A 22,224-nucleotide genomic window follows, 5' to 3' on the forward strand; every position below is an offset into this window, starting at 1 on the left:
TTCGTTGGCATAAAAAGGAGCGTATCATTTTCAGGAGAATGGGGGGCGCCACGTCGGATGCTCACGTGGGCTTTGGACACGTGGCTTGATAATGACCGGTAGATGCCACGGTTAATACTGGCCAGGAGTTCTCAGGAAGTTTCTGGAAGGTCAGTCCCCCAAGCTTCTGCAGACTCCACAGGCCATGCGCGCAGGCTGGCGTGTTCCCTTTCTCATGCCGCCACGTGGTAACCTCCTACATCAACCCCCAATCATTATACTTTCCACGTGGCACCAAGTTTAGTTGGTAGCTTCTTCAGTATCGTACCACGTCACATCTGAGGGGCCCAATCTCCATATTATGACTGTTATGCCCTCTAGATTTTTTTTTTAATGAAAATTAACCCCTTTCTTGTCAGTTTCCTCGATTGCTATTTTCTATTTTCTAGTTTTTATGTTTTATTTTTTATTTTCTTTATTATAAAAATCACATATCAGGTGGTTGTGGTTTGTAGTGAACGATGGCAATGGAGATATAATATAAAATAAAAAATTTAATTAAAATAAATTTTTATTTTTTTAATAATATAATATCATTTTTTATAAAAATAAATTATAAATTATGTCAAATTTTAATAAAATTTAATATTTTATAAGTAAGAAAATTGAAAATATAAAAAAAAATAAACGGACCAACAAAGTTAAAAATTGAATTTGTTTCATATCACTAAATTACTAGGTTGTTACGATGTTTATACATGGATTTGACACTCTTTCTTTTCGAACTAGTTTTTGGGGAGGAGTTCTACATAAACTTATTTATCATGATATAAAAGGAGTGCATTTGTAGGTAATAATAGGTTTGGACCTCGACCCATTTGCATGGCACGCTATGAGTGAAGGGAGGGTGTTAAAAGTTGAATTCTCCCACATGGTTAAGTCATTGAGTTACGATGTTTATACGGGAATTGAACACTCCCTTCCCATGAGCTAGCTTTTGAGGATGAATGTTTACTTAAACCTATTTATTATGTGAGTAAGAGAATTTCTCATGCCCCTCATATCCCGCCTAATATGAATTGTCATCCCTAATGATAGCAGAAGAACTATTCACCTTTACTATACTTAATTTTTTTATTTTCAATCTAGATAAATTTTCAAATAGGAGGAGAGGTTGGATGCACTTTCAATAATTTTTCTCCACAGACACGTAGCATGCCAGTCTCACAATGATGAACCATCTTTTTCGTTAGTCAAGCATTACTCTATTTATAAATAATAAAAATTTTAGAGATAAATGAAATATATTTTTTTTTTCTAATCAAGATACCTCGGAAAAAGTAAAATTTCAACAAGAATAATATCATGCCATGATCCATGTCTTGGATTTGTTTCATTTGTGTGTCTGTAATGTTTTGATTATTTAAAAGATACGTGAATCGAACGTTTTAGACGGTCAAAGATATCCGACAATTTTTTCATAAAGTAAATAGGAAAAGATCATGTGACTTGTAAAAAAATAATTCATCACTACTAGGAGTCTAGGACACAATGTGCACAATGCATATAATGCCAATTGTCTCTTCTGCCCTTGGATTTGTAAAAAAAAAAAAAATTCCCATTTTTGCAATTAAAAATAAAAATAAAAACAAAAATATTTCAAAAAGATGATATTAGAAATCCGACGAGGAATTAATTCACACAACCACCATAACATCTTTCGTTTCCACTAATTCCTAGGCAAGTGAAATACCCAAGGAGGACATGGCAGCAAAGGCATCTCAGCCACAGGATTAAAAGGCGAAACCATGAGGGGCCCAGTTCTGATTGGGCCTTGACCGAGTTCGGGTCCACCAAAAGTCCATGGCCATGCTTTGCGGTCCAATGCTTAGAAATCACTCAACTCCCTCTGAATTTAATGTAATTCACAAGCTGATGTTGGATAGGCTGGGAGCCACTTATTTTTAAGTGGCTATCGTGTACGGATCCGTAAAGCCACTCGTTTGATCCAAGCCCGTACGCATATACCTCCACGTTTGGGCCTCACAACCCATCCAACTGGTGGCCCAATTGTGGCCGTACGAGGGTCCTCTAATAATACGGGTCGATTCTTCTAATCATTCGATGGGCTAGGCCCTCCTTTGGATAAAGATCGTGTGGTCCGAAAACTTGGCCCAATGATTGATGGGAGTGGGCCTATGATCGAGTGGTAGATATTATACTTAAAATGATAAACATAGTAGAACAAATTGGGTTGTGTAGAAGTGAAGTGGGTGGGCAATTTGGCAACACATGTTGCCTATCTTTCACTATGCATATCTTCCTAGCTATTTGGGCTATAAATCATTTGAATGGGGTCAAATGATTGTGCATTTGGGCCTCAATGGTGGAGCCCAATTCAAATGGATGGTGCTTGTCGCCCAAGCCCTTATGCCACATGCCTTTTTTTGGTGGAACGTCCCCTAGGTGGCTCATTGTTGGTGGGAGATTCTTTGTTTGGTATGTATCTTTTTTATTCTTTTTCTTGCCTCTTTTCAATTTCTAAGAAGGAAAAAACAAAGGCACGTGAACATGGGGCAAGTTTGGATAGGATTCCAACTTCAATTATATGCCTCTTTGTCATCGCTCATGCCATTCTTGAATATTTCGATATTTGCTTAAAATGAAACTTAGATTGCCTCTCAATATTCGCTATTAAAAAAAAATGCCATACTTAGTATAATTTGGAAATTGGTAGATAATTTGGTTCTCAAAAAATATTAATATTTATATATAAAGAAAAATAATTTTTTCATATTTGATAGGACGTCCAATGAAATATATAAAAGAAAATCACATATAATTAAAAACTTATTTATTTTTAAATTATTTAATCTTTATATCAATAAATTAAAATAAGTTTAAAGTAATACATAAAAATAATTTATTAATTTTTAGCCTATTTTTTTTCTTTACTTTTTCTTTCATTTTACTTTTCTTTTGTATTTTCTTTTACTAGTATTTTTCCTCAAAATTTTTGAGAACCAAACATAATCTTAACATAATATTATTTGGCAATTGTTAGGCAATTTATCATTTAGTGAGTAACAAAAGTGAATGCAAAATATTTAAGATTATATCATAATTTTTTTGATATTGAAGTGATTATCAAACTAAACCTTAAATAATCCTATAAAAATAAGATTAAATAAGTAAATGTCTAAATTAAAATACTATTATACAGAAACCTCTTATATAAAACGTGAATGAACATTTATATCCTAAAATTTATTTTATATTTAACTTAAAATTTTAATCTAATATTAAATTATTATATATAAGGATAAATTGAAATTATTTTATTTAATTTCAATTTTAACTTAAAATTTTAATATTTAAATTGTTTAATTAAAATTATGTGAGAGGGACACATCTCACACCCATTGATTAGACCTTCTAATCTTGTCATGTCAATTTCACAATCGGTGCACTGTGTGGATATCCTTTGATTGTGCCACCACGTAGAGGAGGAAATGGAGTGGACCTGTGAGATGGACTAAGCACCAACCCATGAATCAAAAGCATGTTTTAGCACATCATCATATCCATTGGTGATTTAAGCAGTAGATTGCCGCTATTGCTATTATAATGGATTCCAAATTGGTGTCGATTGATGGATTTTTGTCTTGTCTAGAGACTTAGGCGTTTCATCTCCAAATTTTTTTGAATTAGACTATAGATCTCTTTTTATTTCCTTATAGATTGATGTATATCCGATCTTGGTACGTTATCTCTATGATTTACTTTGATTCCCGATTGATGCAATCCTTTGTCGTAACAAAACTAAATTTATAACTTGATTTACTTATATTAAAGTAAGTTTTGTCTAATAAAAAATGCTTTTTAATAAAAGTTATAATAGTATAGCGGTTTTAGGTGTTATTCATTATGATAACACATTTTTTATAATTAAGACCTGAATGAATGAAAAAAATATGAATATGATCTAATGAATGGATTGACAATTCATTATGAATGAAATTGATGATGTGTTCGAGTTGAGAAGAAAAATTCAATATAAAACAATCAAATGTTAAAAAAAATATTAACATGAAAAAAACCTTCAAAATTAGGATTTTTCAAAGAACAATATATGTGATAAATAGATGTTGAGATCTACTATTCATCAAGTTAGATTAAAAATACAAATTCTCATCTAAACTGATTTTTTATTTAACATTAAATCTAAATTTGATTTTTTTCTTCAGATTATAGGACTTAATCCAAATGATCAGTTCAAACAATGTATTTAATTAATCTTAAATCGTCTTCCAATAATTCATAAAATACAACTATTCAATTTTATTAAATCTAACTTTAAAAATATAATGAATCTATCTAGTTTGCATTTGTTAAAATAGATTCCTTAAAAGTATGACATGATGTAACAAATTTGTATTTATTAATTATAATAAAATTCTTGTTTCTCATTTTATATCTATCATATTTAATGTATTATACTTTATAAGCATTTTGGTTTGATATCTTTTGTATTGTACATAAATTGAGTGTATTACAAATTGCACGAAAGATATAAGTTATGAGTTCGCAAATAGATGATTTATTCACAATTGGTTTATGGACTTAGACAATCTATTTGAAATTGTAATGCACTATCTCTTAATTTGAAGGATGATTGGTCTTAGTCATCAGAATGAGTTTTCCATTGTGAGTACACTAATATGTATAGTTACATATTAGACAAGACGTACCCTAAGTCATAACATAAGACTTACACTAAGTCATAACATAAGACTATTAATTAGTCATGATTTCGCCAAATTGCTATTTTGTATAGTTTCTTAACCTTGAGAAAATATTGAGTTTGTGACAAAATTTGCTATCACTTTAAGTTAGAGTGATACCCTAAGGTGGTCATGTATTCTTCATGGATTAGGTCATCGTTGATGGAAGTTGATGACAACATATATTATCAATAAAGGCACCATGATATCTCATGGAGATTGAAAGAGTGTGTCTTATTGAATGATCCTAAGAAAGTGTATTAAGGAAATCTATGAACGTAGTAGTTCTTTAATTAGAACTTGACATAAGCTTTTCATGAGTTAGAGTATATCAATTAATCACATAACATAAGGTTTTAAGACTCAAGAATTGTAAATGTAATATGAGATGTTGATAGTTTTCACCTTATTAGATTACAAATAATAATTCATAAGAAACATGTATATAGTGGATAGTAGGCCATGAATCCAAGCACTTATGTCTCATTGTAATATATATTAGATATTGGAGTATAGTGGATTTTCTGCAGTAAAATGTTGAGTCAATTTCAAAATTAGATTATGAGGGAATCAATATTAATCCCTACTTGAATTTATATTCCTTGATAGCACAGTATATGAGAGATGATAGAGTTATTTATTCACTTGTGTTCATAAGGGCATTTTGGTAAATATGCTAGTTGCATGAGAGTTGGTGAATGATCTATTTGAATTAGGCTAATTAATTAATTAATTAAAACCCAATAAAGCTAATTTAAGTGACCTAAGCTCACAATGAACTCAAGTCATTTAAACGCACTAGAAGCTTATAAATACCCTTCTTGAGGGTTAGGGGTTTAGTTTTGCTTCATGTTCACTAGTCATCAACCCTTCTGGAGGATTTCACCATTCTAGTGCTAATATTCAAGGGGAAAGTTGTCGTAACGGAAAATTAGTGGGCTTATGAGATCTACTATGATTAGCTATGGATTTGACATTCATCTTTATCAAAAGAATAAGATCTGTGAACATTTAGATCTAGGTAAGCACTTTTGTATCACTGTTCTATAGATCCTTAAAAGTTTTTTTGATATCTATGCTTTTGTTACCAGGATTTAGAGAGCCTTAGAAAGTATTGCATGCACCTAATTGGACTTGGGATAGATAATGGAGTAATCTAAAAATTTCCTACAACATTGTAGTAATCATTTAAGACAATTTAAAAAGAAAAATTCTCATAATTCAATCAATCAATCAATTAGATCAAAATAACTTGTCAAATCAAACTTCATTTCCTTATATCATTGCCAGAGATCAACCTTCATTCGAAAAAAAAAAATCTAGTCACTTATACTTGGAGATTTGGGCACAAGACATGTTCAAATAGTGAGAAAATGAAAGAAAAATGGAAATTTCTATTAGAAAGAGAAAAATATTCTAAAGAAATATGAGAAGAAGTCTCCAAAAGTCTCCAAAATTTCTGTGAAACCAAGGTTTGGTTAATTTTGATTTTGATAATAACAAAACAAGGTTTAAAACTAATGATCATATTTCAAGTGTGATTAGGCAAGACAACTTCCAAAGTGGCAATCCAAAGACAAATCAAGTCAATGAGAAATCATGAAGAAGAAGACCACCTCAAAGAGAAGAGTTTTTCAAGACCAAAGCTTCTTAGGATCTCTTTGTAAGGTTGTTGGTGCACTAGGACTTTCATGCATTTCATTATTTATTTATGCACCAAAATCATCCAAGAGTAATATTGTTTTAAATATCTTAAAAATTGGATGATTTCATGTTTTCAACTAAAACCTTGTGTTAAATGATTTTCAAACTTGTGTTAAAAGGTTTTAAGTTGAAAAAGGTTGAGTGTCGAGCCAAAAAAATGGCTTAACTGGTTCAACCGGTCTACCGGTTGTGCTCGTCCGGTCCAAGACCGGTTGAGGGAGGCCAAAAACTTTCTCTCTCTCCCAGTGGCCTTCTCTTCCCGGTCAAGATTGAACCTCAACCGGTTGAGGTCCAGTCGAGGTCCGGTTGAGGTCCGATTGAGGCCCAACGGTCACTTTTCCTAACGGCTAGTCAACCGGTCGACCCCTAGCTCGACCGGTCGAACCCCCAATGGCTAGTATGACTTTTTTCTTCTATAAAAAGACTCCAAACTTCATTGTTTGATAAGCAAAACCTTCCCAAATCTTTCTTGATTATATTTGAACCTTGGAAAAGTATTTTTGAGTGCACCATTATTCCAAAACTTGCATATCTTTAGTGCACCATTCAATCCTAATTTTTCTTGTATCTTTGAACCTAAAGTTCTATTACTAGGATTTTGAGAGATCATTATTTGTATATCTTTGTGAGGAATTTTCTCAAGTGAGGGGTATCACTTGAGAGGTTGTTCAAGAGAGGGATATCTCTTGAAGAAATGTAAAAGATGTTTGGAGCCAAAAGTCTAAGAGGGTGAATTGGAACCATAATCCAATTGTAAAGAGATTGGAAGCTTGGTTGAAACTTCAAGATAGTGGAACCCTCACTCGGTTAGGAGGTTGAGGAGAGTGGACGTAGGCAAGAAAGTGTTGAACCACTATAAACTCTCGTGTTTGTACTCTCTCTTCCCTAACTCTTTTAAATTATATGCAATTGTGTTTATTTTGTTTATTATATATTTGCATATAATTATCTCTTATTTTTGCATAGTTTAAATTTGTGAAAAAGAGATCATCACCTTATTTACCCCCTCCCTCCTAGGGTGATTACCATAGTTTGGATTAGCCTCAAATTTATAACAATTTCCAAGAGTTTTTTTTTTCCACTAGATTCCAATTCATATTTATAATTCAAACAAATGAAAGACACTTGACATCATTTCATTGAGCTTTCAAAATCTTCCAATTTAAAAAATCTTAGATTTTGTGCCAAAACAACAATTTTGCGTGAGGACTAACATTTTCATATGAACATTCGAAAGATAAAGTTGGTTAGCAAAAGTAATTGAAACACCCTCGGGACTAGTTGGTATGTATGTGCAAAATTTCGAATGTTCATGTAAAATCACTTTTCAACTTGATAGATTTTTTATGCATTCAAGGAAGGCATACATTTTATATAGAGAAGAAATATATTTCATAGTCATTGTTTTATTTTTACACATTATACGGTTCTAAGGTTTTATGTTTTAGATAATAGGTTCAAGTAGAGAAGAAAGAAAAAAAATCAAGTCATTAGAGCCATTTTTGTTTTGACTGATCTTTTGATGAAAATTGGCTTAAGTGAGATTGTAGATCTTAGTTTGAGAGTTTTAGGATATTTATTTTTAATCTTATAGTTTGCCCTAAAATTGTTAAAGAGGAAGATAATTAATGCATTAATTTAGGTTGACATTAATTTTTCTCCAAATAATGGTTCAAAACTAGGGATGGCAATGGGGTGGGTTTTTTCGAGTACCCGCCCTACCCCACCCCTAATGGGATAGGGTTCAATTTTAATAAACAGGTTTGAGAATTTTTTTTTTAACCCGGGGCGGGTTCAGGTATTGCCCCGTCCCGCCCCAATTATATATAAAATTAATTTTTAAAATTAATTTAATTTAATTTTTATTTTACTATTTTTAATATATAGATAATAATAAAATATTTTTAATAAAATAAGTCATAAAATATAATAATTTAATTATTTATAAAATATATTTATTTTAATATAATTAAAAAATTTAAAAGTAATTTAAAAAAATTAAAATTAAAAAAAAAAAAAAAAGTTAAACTGGGCGGGGCGAGCGGGGTGGGTATGAGAATTTATCATACCTATCCCATCCCGCCCCGTTTAATTTTTTAAGTGAGACGGGGATGAGAATTATTTTAAATAAACGGGGCGGGGTTGGGATGGGGGCAACCCGTCTCGAACTCGCCCCGTTGCCATCCCTATTCAAAACGCTATCAGCTAGACTTGCATATGTTAAATTTGAGTTAAAAATTCCCTGAAGAAAGCTCAATTAAATGTTTGAGTTGAAGATTCTATAGGGAAAGGTCAAGTAAGTACATATCCAATATGAATTTAGGACAAAGTAATGACATAGTAAATTACACATTTTAATCATAACTGAGCTTGAAAGGCAAGTAATGGAGACTTGAAAGCAATGAATGCATTCTAAGCCTTCAAGTTTTACAATTAAATTATGGATTCAACTCTCTTAAACTCATGGCTTTAAACATCTTCTTAGATTATGGTTCCAAGCATCCTTTACAACAAGTCTTTTCAAAATAAAGTCTTCAAACTCTTCCCTTTAAATTATGGTTCCAAAGCACTCTTACAAGATATAGAAATGAAGAAAAGATTTCTAGTTTACAATGTTTACTCAAAGGGAATACAACGAATTTAGGGTCACATGGCGCACTAAGATAAAATGTGAGTTTGAAAGCAAGTGCATTCTAACAAAACACTCTAAAGACTCAAATAATATTTAAAAATAATTTAGAAAATTTTCCCCATCAATATAAAAAGTTTGGAGTTTCTAAATGTGGAAGCCTAAATTAGCTATTAGATACGATGTAGGTACAATCAATTGACTAACTAGTCGATCAGCTTCTAGCCATCGAGGTTACCGTTCCCTAATTACCTCAACTAGTTCTTAACTAGCCTCAACCAATTGAAAGTCTACACCAATTAAAACAAGGTTCTACCAATTGTGAACATTTTTCCTTTACTCAACTGGTTGAGTCAGTTCATCGTACCTTCATAATTATACTAAAAATTTTGGGCTAATAGCTCCTCATCCTTTAAAAAACTTTCTAAAAGATTTTGACCATATTAAGATTTAATTTTTTACTCAATTCAATTTTTCATCCAATTTATAAAAAAAATTGAAAACAATTTAACACTTGAATTATGTTAGATACTTAAGTAAGAATGAAATGTATAATCCTAATGCACCAATAACCTTACAAAGTGAACCTTCTTGATCTTTGTGATTGCTATTTGAAAATCTTCTTGTTTAATCACACTTAGAATAAACCATTAGTTTCAAAATATTATTTTGTTATCATCAACATCAAGACTAATCAAACCATAGTTTTATATATATAAGGATTCTTTTTAAAATTATGAGAGTCTATTAGGTCTAAAGTGTACACTATCTACATGGTTAAAAGTGGATCGTTACACTTACGGACTTATGTTATATATATTTAAATTATAAAATTTGACGTAATAAATAAAGATGTAGGACAAATGGCATATTATAACATACACCCTCTTTAATTTTATCATTTTCAAGTGTTATGGTTTAAAATTATGGTATTGATTACTCACTCAACAAGTATCATAGTACATCAATACCAAAGATATCTATTAGTTAAAAATTTTTAAAAATTTATTCGTCTTAAACATTACAAGATACACAAACTCAAAAGCAAGAATTAAAATGGGAAAGTAAAATTTTATTCTATTTTTATTATAATATTCCAATCATTTTTTTTTTATATATATATAAAAAAATCATCTATTTCTTAAACTAAGAAAACATAGAAGATTGGACAATTATAGAAGAGAATCCAATTTATTTTAAATTGGTTTGATTTATTTTTTTCATGTAATTAAATACAAAATTAGTAATAATATAATATTAAATTAAAATAGGAAAGTAAAATTTTATTCTATTTTTATTATAATATTCCAGTCCTTTTTTTTTTTCAAGTGTATTAGTTATTACATTATTTTATAAAAAGAAAACGAGGAAAGAAGCTTCCAGAAGGGAGTTATGATTGAGAATATGACAAAATTGCCCATCGAGTCAGAACCTTTGACAAAACTTCCCAAAGTCAAATATCACCAACTTTCCTATAAATTGAACTTCTCACCAGTCATCGTCACCATGCTTCCTCGTCATTTGCAACAATGGCTAAGCTGCTCCTCTTCACGGCGGCTCTGCTACTCTGCGCAGTGTGCGCAATGTCCGCCAATCGCTGTCCGGACTGCGGCACCACTCCGGTGCCCTACCCGCTCAGCACCGGAGCCGACTGCGGCGACCAAGAGTACAAGATTCGGTTCGATGAGGGCAAACTCATATTCGATTCAGTCAACTCCTCCTACTCCATCGCATTCATCAGTCCTGAAACACAACGGTTAGTGATCCGGCCGGCAAGCTTCGCCGGTGACACCTGCATCACCACTGATTTCCCCAAACAGGGAATCCAGCTTAACAATAGCCTTCCCTTCAACGTCACCAGCAGCAACACCATCATGTTCCTCAACTGTACCGAATCACTTTTTCGGTCGCCGTTGAACTGCTCCTCAATCAGCCTCTGCCACACTTACATCAACGGCACACAGGACGCAGCAGCGTGCGTGGACGCGCCTATCTGCTGTACGTTTAAGGCGGGTGGCTCTACGACGGCGTATTCGATTCGGGTTCGCGAATCGGGTTGCAGTGCTTACCAGAGTTTCGTGAACCTGGACCCGAATGCTCCATTGGACCGTTGGCCAGAACCGGGCGTGGAGCTCCAGTGGGTGTCACCTAGGGAACCGGTTTGTAGGTCCCAAGCTGACTGCACTGAGGGGATGAACTCCACTTGTGGGCCGGACCCAGCAACGACTGGGGTGAGCCGGTGCTTTTGCAAATCAGGACTTTCGTGGGATTCCATCGCCGGATTATGCGCATAGAGTTGAGTTTTATAAGAAATGATTTCTCAATTTTGTGCACATTTCAAATAAAATTTACTCTTAATTTTTCCAAAAAAAAAAAAAAATCATATTAATTTTCTACGAATGTGTTGTAAGAGAATCAATTTTGACTTAAACCAAATATTTAGCCTAGCTCTAAATATATTTTCTTATAATTGAGAAGATGTGATGTGTAAAAAAAATATTTAACCTCATCTTAACAATCTCTTGAATATTTCTAGAAATTTGAATTGAGGTCTTATGAAAATTTACAATCCGATGTAACATATCACGAAGATTATTCAAAGATGATATGGTTACATGTATACATAAGGAGATGAATTTTGGGTCCATTCCGATGAATTAGAATTCCTAGATGATTTCTAAGGGCTCTCAACTTTTTTTACTAACCCTCGACCGTTATATTCTATACAAAGTATGAAGATGTATAGAGCTTTAATTTATGACTTCTTTAGTTAACTCTTTATTTTTTTATTTTGTGGTGTAGGGACTAAAGGGAATTAAATAATTCTCAAAAGTGAATCTTTTAAAAAAATCATTAATCAATACCTTTGAAATTTCCTTTCAAATTATCATATCATATTCTTTCAAAGTTTCTACTTTTCCAAATTTTATTTTTTCTTCTCCTATTTAGGGCTAATGTTTGCCAACGATATCGGAGGGGCGATGTAGTGCCCCCATTTTGCTTCTGAGGGGATTTGAACCTCAAACCAAAAGGTTTGAGATACACTCCACTTACCATCCGAGCAAAATTGCCCTTGTTATATATTGTGCACTAAATTTATATGCACTTAAACTCATTATATAAAGAAAATATTAAAAGAATATTTTAAAGAGCAAATTAATTATAATTATTTTATAATTAAATGCAAAATTTTCTTTTAATTGATTACCAAAAATATAAAAATTATGTAATTTTCTTCATAATGTTTTTAATATCATTAATAATTAATTAAATATTAAAAAATTATATATATATATATATATATATATATATATATATATATATATATATATCATAATTTATTTTATATTGTTTAATACAATTGAATTAAATGGATCATAATTTTAATATTAATATATATATATATATATATATATATATATATATATATATATATATATATATATTTTAAAATTAGACATATTATAATCAAATATCATAATATTAGATGTAATTTAATAATAAATGTACACTTATAAAATTCATATTTTTATCGATGCATACGATATTATTATCAAATATGATAAATCATGTTATACATATATCAAATTTTTCAATAAAATAACTTTAAAATGTCTATTATACTTCTAATTATATTATTATGAGATTTTCCTTACATTTTCATGAGTTTTTAACAATTTTATGCTTATCGATATTTTTTTCCAAAATATCCGCTGATATATCTCCGATATATCCATAAAATCGAAGTATCGATATATCCGTGATTATCGATATTTTCATCCTTGGGTCTAAGTTTACCTTGCTTTATGGCCCACTTAATTTGCTCCAGTTTCAAAACTTGGTCAAGCTTTGGAATAGACATGTTAAGATAAAATCCTTGAAAAAATTACATGACTTAACAAAATAAGTTTCCATTAATAAATTTATTTATTATGATTTTTTATTTTCAATTTATATCATTGATTGCATTACTTGTTGTCTAAGCATTCACGCTCGTATTACTTGTATTGTATATGATTTGGATACATCAAGAGTTGCATAAAATATCTAAATCATAAGTTCTTTGCAAAATGATAAGTTGATCACAATCGATTTATAAAATTAGATAATCCATTATAGAATGTAGTGCATTATCTCCTAATTGAGGAGATGACTTGTCTTGATCATCAAGATTATTTCCTATGGTGGACACACTATTGTGTATGATTACACATTGAATAAGACCTATGGTTGATCATGACCTTAACTATTGGGTTGTCGTAATTCACCGAGCTATTATTGTTTATGAGCTTTTGACTTTAAGAGAATATTAAACTAATGTTAAAGTCTTTAATGACTTTAACCTATGAATGAGACCAAGGTAGACTTATATTCCATATGGATTGGATCATTATTGATCAAAACAAATGAAAATAAATATTCTCAATATAAACACCATGACATCTCATGCGATTGAGACATAATGTCTTCTTGAATGATCCAAAAGATATGTGATAATGAAATATGTGGTCGTAGTAATTCTCTTAAGTGAAATTTAACATATACTCTTAGAGAGTTAAGAGTATATTAATTTATCATATAATAAGAAGATCTAAGACTTAAAGATTATTGAGGTAATCTTGAGAGGTTAATAGCATTCACAGTTCATGTTAAGCTCTTAAAAATAAGACATGATATAATAAAATCAAACTTGATTGTCCCCCTGATGTCCCTTTTATACATTAACATTGATTTGACCTTTAGTTAACCACAAATTTGTTTTTTTTTTCTCGTTTTCACAAGCTAACCACATAGCCATATCATGAATAACATCACGCATCTTCAAATCTTTTTCTCATTTTGGGAATGTGGAGCTCTAATAAACATGTACGTAGTACACTTGCGATAATTTATGCTCCTTGATTTCTTGTTTCTTGTATATTGTCATATTTGTCCAAAAATCCTTTCCCAATCCAAAGTTGTATAAGATGTTGAGAAGGGATTTCATCATCCCTTAAAGAACATTCTCATAACATTATGTGATAAATTCTCGTAATCATGTGTACTTAAAAATGTATAAGGTTGTCCTAGGTTCTACATATATATAATTGGCATAACAATTTTCATCGGTAAATATAAAAATATAAATATAAATAAAAAATTCATTTTTCTTTGAAGAAAAAAAAACTCATTTTTATGAGGCTTTCTATTTCTTATCTTATTTAGTAGTATAATTTTAACCAGACATTGTTGGAGCTGAAGGTTCCCCTGATTGGCCATAGACTCAGTAGCGTACTACCTAAGTCTATTGTCATCCTCCAACTTCTTATTAGTTGATTGCAGCTGGCGTTTCAAGTCTCTAACATCAGCAACCCCCTGGTACATAAATGTGATAGCGTTAAATATATTGAAGAATTTTAAGGAAGAGTATCAAAAGTGTGCTTGATTTGCCATAGTACCATTTTGGTAATATGATCTTCATCCAATCCTCGGATAGCAACTACTGTTTGAACAAAGCGGACAGAAGCCTCGATGGGAACATTTGCAATAAAGTTCAAGTCTGGCCGACCAAGAACCTCCGTGGTGATCTGCTCAGTAGCAAGGAAAAAAACACTCATATTTGATAAAGGAGGATTAGCAGTGGTAAATGAGGAATATTGGGTTAGGATTTCTCCTACCTCATTAGTTGAAATGGAACTAATCTTGTGAGGGTGCAGATTCCCCTTGGGCGTATACCAGGAACAGTAATCTTGTCGTGAATGGCCGCTTGTGGAGTAGTATCCGATAAAACACTTCGTGAAGCCAACGCTTTTTGAAGCTTGTTGGAAGTTGGTTAGGTGGTCTTAGACGGGTTGACCTCTAGTCTTTTTCTCTTTTCTCTCTCTCTAACCCAACTAAAGATGTCAGCGGCCTCACCTTTTATGTCGTCCATATCCTTTGCAAGTTTGTTAGGGCAGTAGAAGCTGAGCCCCGGGTAGAAAGAGTGTGCTCAGGCGAAAATAGTGGAATTGTGACAAAGATACCAAGCTTGGTAGTTTGTCGAGCAGTTGCTGGTGGGACAGGTTGCTCGCTCTCCCCAGCAACTTATGTGCTAGTGTCAAAAGAGTCAAAAGGTTTGTCTATTTTAAAGTCTTTTGGAACAAAATGCACCCCGTGGATTAGGTCACTAAGAGCAATCCTTGGAAAAATTTGAGAGGTGAAAGGCTCCGAGTTCAAGAGCATACTTTGAAGATTGGTCTTAGTAAGTAAAAAAGAAAAAAATTCTTTACTTGAAATCAATGTTGTATAGCTTGGTAAGTCGTTCTTGAGAAGGTTTTTCCACCCATTTTACTAGGGATCCTCAATAGTTTTCAGCTATCCAGATGCGAGATTAGACAGATATTAAAAATAAAAAAAAATAAAATAAAAAGTGGTATCAAGGAACTTACTGAGCAGTTTAAGGGTATGATTCAGGGGGTAAGGACCACGAGGATCTCAACTTGAAAATTCCCATTCTCCATAAACAATCACATGTTCGATGGCCCAACCTTTCCCATAATCCGACAGGTTCATGATCAATTGCAACTACTTTCTACAAGCAGAAAGAAGGAATTTCCCTCATTTGTTCAACTTAATAGTGTAAATGAAAAAAAAAAAAAAAATCAAGCAAGAACAACTCGAGATTGAATAACTGGTTTAAAATAGAGCAGCCCATAAGAATGAGGATCGAGTTCGAATGGACAAATGAGGGCGAAATTTGGGTATAGTGCAAACACTCCCTCACTAATGAAGACAAAAATAAGCATAGCCTAGCATGGAATTGCTCTATAGTGAAGCACATGGAGTGTTTCTTGTGTGTATCAGTTGGGAGGGGTATGGTGTTGCGCAGTAGTTGGATATCAATATTGTCTAGAATATTGAAATCTCTTCTGAAATCATCAGTGGCAAAATCATCCACAATACGAATTGAAGCGTGGGTTGTGTTGTTTGAGGAGGAACCCTTCTGGGGTCTTTTCCTTTTTGCAGAACCTTCAAATTTCTTCGACATTTTGTAAGGGTTTGCACTACTAGCAGGAAAAAAAAACCTTAGAAAGAGGTTTTTGAGTGCACTTTCGTGCAAAGTTCGAGGAACCAAGCGAAAAATATAACTCTTTATCCAGGAAAACAAGAATGTGAATGAAGCAAATAGAACGAAAACCAGAATTAGCATATAAAGATGATGAAAGAGATAGGTTTTTCTCACCTGAACACCGATAACGCATGATTGGCAACTTGATGCAAATGGAAGAAGAAAAAACAAGAATGTCGCGATGTGGTAATGGTACTATTGAGACTCCAAAATGAAGGATATCATAACTTTTGGAATTTGAAAAAGCATAGTACGCATATCACCATTAGAAAGCAAGAGAGAAACCCCCAAAGACGGTTGGAGGGTACATTGCTTTGTGCGTCCAATACAAAAATTAGAAAGTCCAGAAAATCAATAAAAATATGTTCCTGCTCAAAATGAAAAAGAATTTTTCGTTTGACCTCAACCAAAGGTCAACAAAAAATTAGGGGCAATTGTAGGCATCCCTATAAATGGAGATAACGGGCCTACCCAAAAAACTATTCGCTGAGTCGAGCCAGTTTAGGTCAAGATTAAAATCTCAACTAGCCTAATGGCCCAACTAACTTAAATAGCCTAATAGGTAAAGTGGGGAATAGAATGTGGGAGAACAACCCATGAGAAGTAGTGGAGACAATTGACACTTGAGATGGTAACCATTTGAAATGGCCAAAAAGTGCCCCCACAATTTCCACTCCTATCGATAGTTGAAAGATATATGAATGCAACTGACAAGAAAAATAGGAAAACGAAAAATATTATCTTTTCTAGAAAACCCTAACTAACTTAATCATCGAAGGAAGTGATCCTAGGGTAAAACCAGGCAAGCCTTGTGTGGCAAGTATAAGGAAGTGAGCGACGAAAAGAAAACGATTGCTCAAGAAATTCTCAGCTCCAACAAGTGGGTCATCTTCTTGTCGTGCGCTTCCTTATACTTGCCACATAAGGCTTGCCCGATTTTACCCCGGGATCACCTCCTCCGATGATTAAGTAAGTTGGGGTTTTCTAGAACCTTATACTTACCCCAAGATTATCTCCTCCGATGATTAAGCTAGTTGGGATTTTCTAGAAAATGTAATATTTTTTTAGTTCTCATATTTTTCTTGCTAGTTGCATTCATATACCTTTTAGCTACGAATAGGTGTGGGGATCGCGGGAGCACTTTTTGGCCACTTCAAGGGGTTACCATCTCAAGTGTTAATTGCCTCCACTACTCCTCGTGAGTTGTTCTCTCACATTCTATTTCCCATTTTACCTGTTGGACTATTTAAGTTAGTTGGGTCATTAGGCTAGTTGGGCTTTTAATCCTAACCCAAACTGGCTCAGCTCAACGAATAGTTTTTTGGGCAAACCCGTTATCTCGATTTACAGGGGTGCCCACAATTGCCCCCAATTTTTGTTGACCTTTAGTTGAGGTCAAACAAAAAATTCTTTTTCATTATAAGTAAGAACATATTTTCCTTGATTTTCCGGACTTTCCGATTTTTGTATTGGATGCACATACCGATGTACCATTCAGGTGCCTTTGGGGGTTCTCTTGCCCCATAGTAGTGACATGCGTACCATGCTTTTTCAAATTCCAAAAGTTGTGATATCTTTCATTTTGGAGTCTCAACAACATCGTTACCACACTGCAACATTCTTGTTTTTTCCTCTTCCATTTGCATCAAGCTGCCAATCCTGCCTTATCGGTGTTCAAGTAAGGAAAACCCATCTCTTTCATCATCTTTATATACTAATTTCGGTTTCGTTCTATTTGCTTCATTCACATTCCTATTTTCCTGAATAAAGAGTTCTCTTCTTCGTGTGGTCCTTTGAATAGTAAGTTAACAAATAAAGCTCCACACCCAAAGGCCCGTTTGGATCAAAGGCACTGCAATGTTTCATGACCAAACACGACACTAAGGTGGTGTTTGTTTTTTTGGCTTTTTACTGAAAGCAATTTAGTTTTAGAATTTAGGTTGTTTGTTTTTCTACTTTTTCATGACTTATTATAAACTTTTTACTAAATAGAAAAAGCCAAAATATGAAGCTTTTTCTAAATAGAAAAAATGACATATTGATTTTTTTTACTTTTTAATACTTAATAAAAATAAAATACTACAAAAACAATCAACCTAATATTTAACATTATTAAGCATTAAGGTTATTGTAGACCCCCTCCCGGGGAGGAGGAGTTTTTGGCCATTTTATTTTTTTGCTATCATGATGACTCTTTTGACCACCCCGGGATTTCAGCTGAAGGAGGCGGCCAGATTAGACGGGGAAAAACAGAGGAGGAGAAAAAGAGGAGAAGGAGGGCTTGCTGAGAAAAGAGAAAAACAGATGAGCAAGGGGAGAAAGCAGAGGAGCTTTCAAAATCTTGCTGGTAGAGGAGGCAGTGAGGGCGGTAAGATAAGTGAGCTTCATCGGGGAGGAATGCTCTCAGGTACGAGTATTATAGACTTTTGATTCATATTCCCCTATCGCATTTGCTTCTTCACTCATTTTTTTTTTTTTATGTAGTTTTCGTTCATTAAAGAGACGTGTTTGCTATGCTATTCTTTCACTCTCTTGGATTTCATTCGAGAATATTACGTATATGGGTTTGTATGGATCATGTTGATGTTCTTTATATATATATATATATTTTTACCTGGTTCATAGCCCAGGGATTAATGCTTGGAAAGAGGCTCAATATATTTGCTATTTGTTTTCTCCCGTTTGTTTCCTTTTGAACATTTTACACCATTTCAATCTATGTTCCTTCTTCCTTCATATACGTCATTTTGAGTTGGTGAGTTCACTACTAGTCCGTGGGAATCGAATAGGGACTTGGATTTTAGAGTTGTTTATCTTCTCTCAGTTTGAAGAATCCGTCTATCAACCCTGTAGTCCCAGTTTATGAAATGACTCCTCACACAGACGCCACTACTTTGTTTTTCTTTTTCTCACCATTCTCTTCATTGTCTTTTCATTCATCTCCACTTTTTCCCTCCTCCATTCTCATGGAAGGCCGCCCTTGCTCTCAACTCGCCTTCACCATTGCCGGCCACTGACCACGCAGTCTTTCCTCGCCTACATTACTACATAGCCATCGGAGTCGCCATCTCCACGTTACAACGCCGCCGCATCCCTCACAGTTGAGCCACCACCTTTGTATCTCCATGAAACCGCCTTGGACTAGCCATTGTTCACCATCCCATAGCTCCATGACGCCACAGCCGCTGCCCATAGCTTGCATGGTTACCACACCACCGGAATGACACCAGAAATGCCAACCTTCACGCGGACCACCAGCAATGCCACTGTCTATACCGCCTCCTCAACTCCGTTTGACGATGGTATCATCAACGGGGAAGAACAATGAGTTCTGGCCGTCAAGGTTCCACAATCTCCATCTAGTCCCTCTTATAGGCTGTTGCACCATCCCCAAGCAAGGATCCTCATATACGAACGTTGCCCAAGGAAGCTTCCGTGATCGTTTTTATAAAACAAATAAGGTTCTATTGACATGGAAGCAATGGCTCGAGATCGGTATCGGTGCTGCTCGGGGACTGAAGCATCTACATCAAGGCTCGGAATGCGAAATCATTCACCAGGACATCAAGACCACAGATATTTCGTTAGATAAGAAACGGGTGGCCAAATTTGCTGATTTCGGAGTGGTGTTGTTCGAAGTACTGTGCGCGGGACTGGCTGTGGAAGGGAGCCTGATGAAGGAGCGTTCTTTGAGGGGCACGGAGACGAAGGCGATGCAATGTTATGCAGAAGGTAGATGGAAAGGGTTCCGAGATTAGCATGGGTGTATTTGCTTTCTATATGGTGTTGGATGCTTTGAGTGAAAATGGGTAGTGTCAGTGCTTTAAAAAAAAAAAATGATGATGTTGGCAGAGGCTTGACTTGAATTTTAATGGTGTACATAAAGCATGTGTTTGGCTTATGCATGACCACTTTCTCTCGGGGCGCGGGTCATCCTTTTAAGAGTATTTACTTATTTGTTTATTTTCTTTCCATGTATTTAAAAATTTCATGCCAAAAATAATTTCCTTCAAAATTTAGTTTTTTTTTTTACGTACTGTTCTCAAACAATTCTTCGACATCCCGGTCTCCGAATTTGTTTTTTTAGGTATTACTATTGTATTCCAATTATTTATTTATTTTAAAACTTCATTTTAAATCAAATTCTTTAAAACTTTTGATTTCCGAATTAGATCCCTAATCCCGTAAATTCCCAATATTCCCACTATTTTATTTAATCATTAGCATTTTATTTATTTATTTCAAAACTCCATTTTAAATCAAATTCTTTAAAACTTCTGATTTTCGAATTAAATTCCTAATCCCGAAAGTTCCCATATTCCCATTAATTTATTTAATCATTAATATTTTATTTATTTATTTTAAAACCTCATTTTAAGTCTAATTCTTCAAAATTCCGATTTCCAAATTTAATTTCCGATTTCAAAAATTCCAATATTCCCGTTTATTAATTTAATTATTATTTTCATTATTATTATTATTATTTTATTTATTTATTTATTTATTTTTAAAAAATCCAATTTTTAAATAATTCTTTAAAATTCTGATTTCCAATTTCTTTAAAATTTAATTTTCAAAGTTCCAATTCTTAAATTTAATTTTCACGACTCCAATTCTCAAATCATTTTAAAAATTCCAATTTCTTTCAAATTTAATCTCCAAAATTCAAATTCTTAAATTTAATTCCCAATACTCCAATTTTCAATTAAATTTCAAAAATCTAATTTTCTCCCGAATAGTTTTAATTCCGCTCTGGCTTTCAAATAATCTTATGCTCCTCTTGACTTTAATAAGCAGGAACGAATTTTCTGTAATTCCGAATAATGGAATTTATGGGATTAATTCATGCAATATAAATCGGGCTTTGGTGGGGGCCCAACATACGTGATTTTATGATTGATTGATTTATTTGTCATGCACGATCTATTTATCCTGCTCTCCGACATGCATGCTATTATTTCTTAATTGTGCACTAACCTCTCTCTTGATAGCGCATGGTGGCTCATCGCCCAGGTACGCACCTACTTTCACTCTGGTAATTGTCCAAGCATATTTTGATTCTCACGTGTGCATGATTTATTCTGGGTACTCATTGATCTACTCGTCCACTGTCATGACTGCTTCATTTTATTAGTAGAGACCTGTTTTTAGGGACTTAAAAGGGTGCTACGGTTTTTACCGTACCTTCATGATAAGTAACCTGACCCCCGAACCCGATCCGGTTTTTCACAGACCACCTTTTCCAAAGTAAGAAGTCACACTTAGGGTTTTTCTTTCTTATTTTGTTTACCCTTTTAAAAATAAAACAAAAAAAGTGGTGACTCGAAGTCATTTTCAAATAATCAATAAAAAATCAATTTTTCAAATAAAAATCGAGTTCGCCATCGAGTGGGAAACGTCTGAGCACGAAATACGGGGTCCACAGTTATATTTAGAATTAAGTAAAAAAACAAACACCACCTAACAAAACATATAATAAAAAAAGGGTAGTGGTGCATAAGAGACAGATGTCACATATATATTTATCCATATGTGAGTGTGACTGAAACAGAAAATTAAAGAAGATATAGACCACAAGTGGGCTACTATTCAAACAAGACTTTTGAGGCCATCTAGATGATCACCTAACTCTCTCAGGAGCATATGTGTCTAGTTGCTGGTAAAGTCTGATTTTCCTCATATGGACATAGAATAAAGAAAATAAAAATCAAAGATTCCTTCATGATTGATTCATATGCACTAAAACTATGTCCTTTATGAATTATTGATAAGCATTAGTCTTTGACTGATTTGTATGGATGGTAACAATACCATAGAAATATGTAGAGAAGATGTAACACGTATCCTATTCTATCACACCACTTGGTAGGAAATTTGTCAAATATGATCTATAAAAGTGTGATACAATAAATTACAAAAGAGGGACAAGGGCCATAGTATAGGGTACCTATCATTGCTCCCATTGATCTTATCATCATTAATATGTGACATATTCTCTAATTTATGGTTTGAGAAGATCCCGGTTAATTTTTTCCTTAAAA

The 22,224-nt window shown here is 33.4% G+C and overlaps 2 protein-coding genes across 2 annotated transcripts; both read left to right on the forward strand.

The window, feature by feature from the left end:
* The first annotated feature begins 10,625 nt into the window (after nt 1–10,625).
* LOC104881161 (wall-associated receptor kinase-like 20) lies at nt 10,626–11,390 on the forward strand. Its single transcript, XM_010660362.1, has one exon. It carries the CDS (start codon nt 10,626–10,628, stop codon nt 11,388–11,390), a length of 765 nt encoding a protein of 254 aa, XP_010658664.1.
* Nucleotides 11,391–19,482: 8,092 nt separating this feature from the next.
* Nucleotides 19,483–19,941, forward strand: LOC104881160 (receptor-like protein kinase ANXUR1). Its single transcript, XM_010660360.1, has one exon. It carries the CDS (start codon nt 19,483–19,485, stop codon nt 19,939–19,941), a length of 459 nt encoding a protein of 152 aa, XP_010658662.1.
* The last annotated feature ends 2,283 nt before the right edge of the window (nt 19,942–22,224 follow it).

This window comes from Vitis vinifera, chromosome 13 (assembly GCF_030704535.1).
Source record: "Vitis vinifera cultivar Pinot Noir 40024 chromosome 13, ASM3070453v1".
Lineage (NCBI taxonomy): Eukaryota > Viridiplantae > Streptophyta > Magnoliopsida > Vitales > Vitaceae > Vitis > Vitis vinifera.

Bases quoted from the DNA above. Each gene is read 5' to 3' on its own strand.
- LOC104881161 (XM_010660362.1), top strand. From the start codon at position 10,626: ATGGCTAAGCTGCTCCTCTTCACGGCGGCTCTGCTACTCTGCGCAGTG.
- LOC104881160 (XM_010660360.1), top strand. From the start codon at position 19,483: ATGGTATCATCAACGGGGAAGAACAATGAGTTCTGGCCGTCAAGGTTC.